This window comes from Coffea eugenioides, chromosome 10 (assembly GCF_003713205.1).
Source record: "Coffea eugenioides isolate CCC68of chromosome 10, Ceug_1.0, whole genome shotgun sequence".
In the NCBI taxonomy this organism is placed as follows: domain Eukaryota; kingdom Viridiplantae; phylum Streptophyta; class Magnoliopsida; order Gentianales; family Rubiaceae; genus Coffea; species Coffea eugenioides.
This window is the reverse complement of record NC_040044.1, coordinates 10690902-10697065: the sequence shown is the minus strand read 5'-3', so window position 1 is coordinate 10697065 and position 6164 is coordinate 10690902. Positions and strand designations below refer to the sequence as shown.

General features: G+C 32.8%; 1 protein-coding gene across 1 annotated transcript; it reads left to right on the top strand.

Moving 5' to 3' along the window:
• The first annotated feature begins 3866 nt into the window (after positions 1 to 3866).
• On the top strand, positions 3867 to 4706 carry LOC113750169 (flowering-promoting factor 1-like). The gene has a single exon (XM_027294122.1). The coding sequence runs from the start codon at positions 3959 to 3961 to the stop codon at positions 4292 to 4294; it is 336 nt and encodes a 111-aa protein (XP_027149923.1). The 5' UTR covers positions 3867 to 3958; the 3' UTR covers positions 4295 to 4706.
• The last annotated feature ends 1458 nt before the right edge of the window (positions 4707 to 6164 follow it).

Sequence of the window (6164 nt, the reverse complement as noted above, 5' to 3'; positions counted from 1 at the left end):
TTGTTTGGGAGATTGACTACTAAGATAGAGCAGGATTCGAAAAATAGTAACAACAATCTTTTATCTTTATCTTATACAAAGGGTGTAATGACCGATTTTCTTCCATTTGGGAACATTTCAATGCTCGATTATAAATTTTTTTTTTCTTTTCAACAAGCTCGATTTTCTATCAAAAAGTTTTAACTCCACACCACACTATCAAAAATAAGAATCAGTAAATGTGGGATTCTTGCTTATTTTTGCGTTATACAAAGGGTGCAATGGTGAAGTCGGTTAAGACAACTTTATTCACTATTTTGTTATTGTTCAAGGCTAAGACATGCCAAATCCACAACGTTATCCTTGCGCTTTGATTACTAGTCGTTTTTGTTATAACTTCATTGTCTCTTGACGAATGATAAGGTGCTGGATATTCGAACATTGAGAATGATCATTGGATGCTTCAATTTAGTGTTCTTTTTTCATTTTGTAAATTAAAAGTTGTTCTGAAGTGCTCTCAATTGCTTTTATAGACTGGTGCTGTTAACTTATTTTAGAGTGGAATAAGCTGATCTCAAAAAGTAGCCCTCAATTTGCTTCTAAAAATTGCTTTTGGCTTTTCAAGGTTTTTAAATTGAAATTAAGGGCAAAAAGGCATTTGGCCCTCAAACTTTAACAATTTCATAATTTTGGCTCTCTTACTGCTAGTTGTATTTTTTAGCCCTTCAACTATATACTAAAAATGTATACTTATTACCCTTCTGTTAGTTTGAGATATTAAAGTTGATGGAAAGAGCATCAAGTGCGACGTACGAATGAAAATGGGAAGCTTTTTTTCACAAAAGTAAAAAAGAGCACTTCAAATTTTGGATTTTTACTTCAACACAAATTAGGACAAATAAATCATATATTCAAACTCTTCATCCCATGAAGAGTTCACGAGTATAAAATATATAAAATTTGACGAATACCGAGTCATGAAGTAATCGAATAAAGTTGAAATAGTGGAAAGTTGGATTTTGAAATTTGGAGTATTTCGTGTCAAATTCTTTCTTGATTTGAACTCTCTATACTCCAAATAACATTTTGGTATTAATTTCAAAAGATTCTGTGAAAGATAAGTAAAATGGTGATAGAACTACAATCTATATATGACTTCATGTATGGTCTTATCTAGTAATCAAGTCATTGAAAACTGAGCAAATTCGGAATCTATGCAGAAAATGAAGTTTAGGGGTATAATTTCATCAATATTTGACCTGATGAAGTGATGGTCAATCCTAGGTTAACGGCAGTCAATAGTCGTTAATCGACAATGAATAGTTGCAACGGTCACTGAATTAACCTGATTTGAGGAAAATGAAGATCAAAACTACAGCATTTTGAGCTATACTCCGCTGGAGTTAACTGTTCAAATTCATGAAAGGGTCATACGTAAACTTTTTTAACAATTTAGGGGCTAAAAAGATATAAATGATAGCTGGTAGCCTAAAAGTATGAAATCATTAAAAACTGTGGGACAAATGGAATTTTTGCCGACGTTTGCTTGCACTTTCTAGAATATTTTTTATATGCAGTTTTTAGTAAAATTGAAGTGAAGGAGAACAAGCCTCAACCTTTTCTTATAGCCAAAAAAAAAAAAGGTATAAAATTTGCTCAAAGGGAACCATTGCGATTGGTTGGGCTCCTGATCACAATATATATAGTTCTCATCTATAGGATAATATATTAAAATAGGAATAAAAAAATTAACATAGTACTTAACATGGTGATGGATAAAGATCCTGCAATTATATGTGGCATCGATAGCAATGATTGTTTACTTAGATTTCTCTTTAATTTTTATGATTTTATTCTTTTGTGTGTGTTAATTTGAGCTAATTCAGCATTTTCTTCCTAATGGAGACCTCCCATGTGGCCGCCCGCAGCAAATCCATCCATGCGATAAAAACGTTTGAGATACCTAATTAAGCAGATTTATCCCTCAATCACAAGGGTCGAAGCTAAGCATAGAACTTAGAAGTCAAAACTTTCAAGAGTTCTTAACAAAGTAAAATACCACAATTTGAGCTAGGCCGTATGCCGCAACTTTTTAAATATCTTTTCAGGTAAGAATTTCAATATCATCTCTCAAAATTTAGAGATCCTTGTGGATGAAAAAACTGTATTTAGATGCTTTTTCTTTTTTTTTTTATGAGTATAGGAAATATAAGACCAAATTAGAAACATCAAAGATTAGGGCCTTGGGAGAAACCATCCATCATTTCTCTTGCTAGGAGAATAATCATATACTACTAGTGCTTTTAGTACACTCTACGTGTGTGCGTGCTTATTTCAAAAATATATAATTAAGTATTCTTCATAGTAGAGAAAAAGAGGGAAATTGAGTAGTTTGAAAACTAATTTTAAAGAGTATTTTTGATATAACATTAAGTGAAATAAATTATTTACACCAAAGGAGAACCTCTCCCGTTATATATTGTATAGATGTCAGCCTCTTTCACTCTCACAAAATTATCTAAACTTATGTATATCAGCTAAATAAATGCAATCATTTTTATTTATTTTTTAAAAAAAAGTGTGAAATTCCTGTCGGCATAGCAATTTGCATTTCAGGCCAGTCAGCTCAGTGTAAACACTAAACAGTAGCCATCAAGGAAAGAAGAAAAGGGTTCTACAACATCTCGCAATCCATGCACTTAGCTTCACGTGCGATTCAGCTGACCTAAGTGGTCACAACATGTTTTATTCGATTGACTTTCGAAATTCATAAAAATGATGAAAACAAAGCAGTGTCCTTTGAAGATTCCCACTTGTTGATGCATTATTTAGGACAATTCTTGCATGAATTTTAGTTCAGCACTGATGCCCCAAGGAACCAAACGTTATACCTGAAGAGTCTTTCAAATATGAGTGTTCAAGATCATACAATAAGTTTTTTTTTTCTTTTTCAATTTTGTAAGCCAAGCTACAAAAAGTTTACCGATAACCGAATACTTTTGTTTGTTGTATATTTGATTCCATCCATAAATTTATTTCTTTCCTGTGAGTTTTAATCTCATAGTCTTTCAAATATAAGAGTTCAAGATGCAATGAAAGTTTGTTTTTTCAATTTTGTAAGCCAAGCTACAAAAGATTGGTCAGTATCATTGTCGTCCTACTTTATGCAAAAGTTTTGCTAAGATGGGAGCACTTTTAACATGGTTATAATCATCCATTTTGCTTTCTTCCTCCTTGATTGGATCAACAATGGGATTCTTGACGAGGGAAAGGTTTTGTGACTTGGACGCCAGACTGACTAATTATGTATTTAAGAACTTTCTTTTTATCCTAGAATTTTTTTATATTTTTTTTAACCCCTGAATTTCTTCGACAAAATATATATCTATATATATATATATATATATATATTCACCCCTTAAAGAATGTTATGAGAATATTTTAGTACAAGGATACTTATCTAAGTGATAATTAAACTTTAATTTGTCCCTGGTAATTAATTCGTCCGTGGAGAACTTTTTACTTTATACTCTTGCACATATAGTACACCTTCTCTGGTGGAGGATTGTTAATTGAAAAAGCCTACACCAAAACCAAACAAGAGATTCTCATTCTCCCTAAACCCGACCCCCCCCCCCCCCACCCCTCTCCCCTACGTGTGTGCCCAAGATCACACCCCGTTGCCTTGCTTGTGCCCTTATATTTTACCAAACCTGCCCCACAATATCTAGATTCTATATCAAAGTTAAACAACTCTATCATCACCTATCTTTTCATCCCACTTCCGGAGTATTTTTCCCTTGTTTTATCTGCCATTACACCCCTATATATACCCCCCTATCATCCTTCATTCCCATCACAACCAACCCTCATTGCCTCTTCTCCTCTAAGTCCTAAAGCAATTTGACACAAAACTTTCTTCATCGTTAGTAAATTTCAGCTTCTTTTCTATAACCAAACAAAAGCTAAAACCAAGAAAATGTCTGGTGTATGGGTTTTTAGGAATAATGGTGTAATTCAGCTAGTTGACAATCCAGCAGCAGAACAAGGAGATGCAAGGAATGGTACCAGAAGAAAGGCTTTGGTTCACTTGCCCTCAGGCCAGGTGATTTCGTCGTATTCCTACCTCGAGAATATCCTAAACGGTTTGGGATGGGAGAGGTATCACGATGGCGATCCTGACCTCTTCCAATTCCACAAACACTCTTCCATTGATCTGATTTCACTTCCAAGAGACTTCTCCAAGTTCAATTCCGTCTATATGTACGATATTGTCGTGAAAAATCCCAATATATTCCACGTTCGCGACATTTGAAGCCCGATTAATGTCCTTCTCATCTTCCCCCCTATCTCTCCTCAGGGTGCTTGTAAAAAGAAATGGTTTGCTATCAGCTGCGTAGAAGAGTTTTTTTTTTTTTTTTTTGCAGTTTGTAAGTTGTAATGTCTTGTGAGTAATACCCTCCTTTGGTATAGGAGGGTGGTCGTGGTCATGGTTTGCTTGTCATAAGTGTTTGTCTGTGAGTTATGTATAAAATTGATTGCACTTCTAAATTCGTCTTTCTTTTTTTTTTTTTTTGGGTTGGTTGGGGGGCAGAGGAATAATCTGGGAGGTGATGGATATCGTCTTGCAACATAGAGCAGAAATAGCAGAACCACCATGCTAGCAGGGAACGGCTGGAATGGCTGTTCTCTTTTAACATGCTTCCAAGCTCAATCTTCTTGTATTGTAAACTACTATCAGTATCCAATTCAGTGAAGTGAAACCAAATGTGTTTGTAAGAATAATGTTTAAAAAGTTTTCTTTCCAGTAACTGTTGCTGCTGATGTCAAGAATATTTCGTTTTGTTTGTTGTTTTAGTTTCTTAAATGGAATATATCTTGCGATACGTTTAGCATCGTCATCTTTTGCCACACAAAGATGAAGCAACTCATTAATCAGGCCGCTTTCTTTCCTTTTTGCACAGTGACATTGTATGAAATCCATGAAAGGTTAACAGTGACTAAAATTGCATGGATTTCGCATGTCGGAAGATTAATTTACTATGTGGCCCAGACATAAATTTCCTGTTCAGAACTGACATGACCTTTGTTTGCACTGCAGAACAGGGTATAGCACATTATGATTGTGTGCTACTATTTCTGTCTACAGTTTAGATGTGACAATAAATGCAAGAAATAAATCTTGTTGAGAACAGTTCAAATTAATGCCAAATTGAAATTTGATATAGTTGTATCATTATTTCATCTCTGCAAAGCCAAAGATGAAAAATCTCACTTGTTGCCTCCCTTACTTTGAACTTGTTGTATTGTTTGCAATCCATTTTAAAATATAATGTTAAAAAAATTTTATTTTGGAAGAGTAAATATAATCTCATTCCAATTTTGTCCTTTTATTGTTTTACTTTTTATTACCAAAACGGTGAGTATATTAGTAACAAATGAAAATTAAAAAAAAAAAAGGTATGAAGGTTCATTCTGATTGGACAAACTATAGTGTGTTTTTAAAATACCAATAGTTATTATTTGAAAGTTTTATTTGAAGTTTTGGCAAGTTATAGAGATAATATTTTCTTACTATAAAATGCTTTGAGTTAATTTAAGAAGTTATATAAATCATTTACATATTTTTGAATTTTCTAATTCTTTTTTCCAAATCAATGGCTCGAAAAGTAAAAAGATACAACATGCTAAAAATTATTTATAAACTTGTTTGTATTGTTTTTAAGCTGGTGCAAAAAGCTATTCTCATGGTTGTAAATTATTGTAAGAGTATTATAAATCATTCATAATTTAAGTAATTTAGCATTTTCATTCGAACCAATAACACAAAAACTATTAAGAGTATTTTGATCTTGTTATCAACTTTTAAAATTTCACTAAAGAACTACATTGATCAATTTACAAAAAATAAGAGACAAATTTGATGTGAAATGATAATTAAGAAATCACAAGGCAAATATGGAATAAAATTCTATTCTTTCTCCCAAAATGAGTTTTTGAATATAATATTTTGAAGTGGGTTTCAAATGTTACAAAAGGTTTAAAGTAAGAGAGCCAAGTGAGATTTTTCAAAGTTTAAGATTGTCAAGTCAAACTGTCAGAAACCTCAAGGGAGGTTTTTGAAATTACCCCTAAAACAAAACAATGTTGCATGTTATATATAATAATATTACACCACTTCTCTA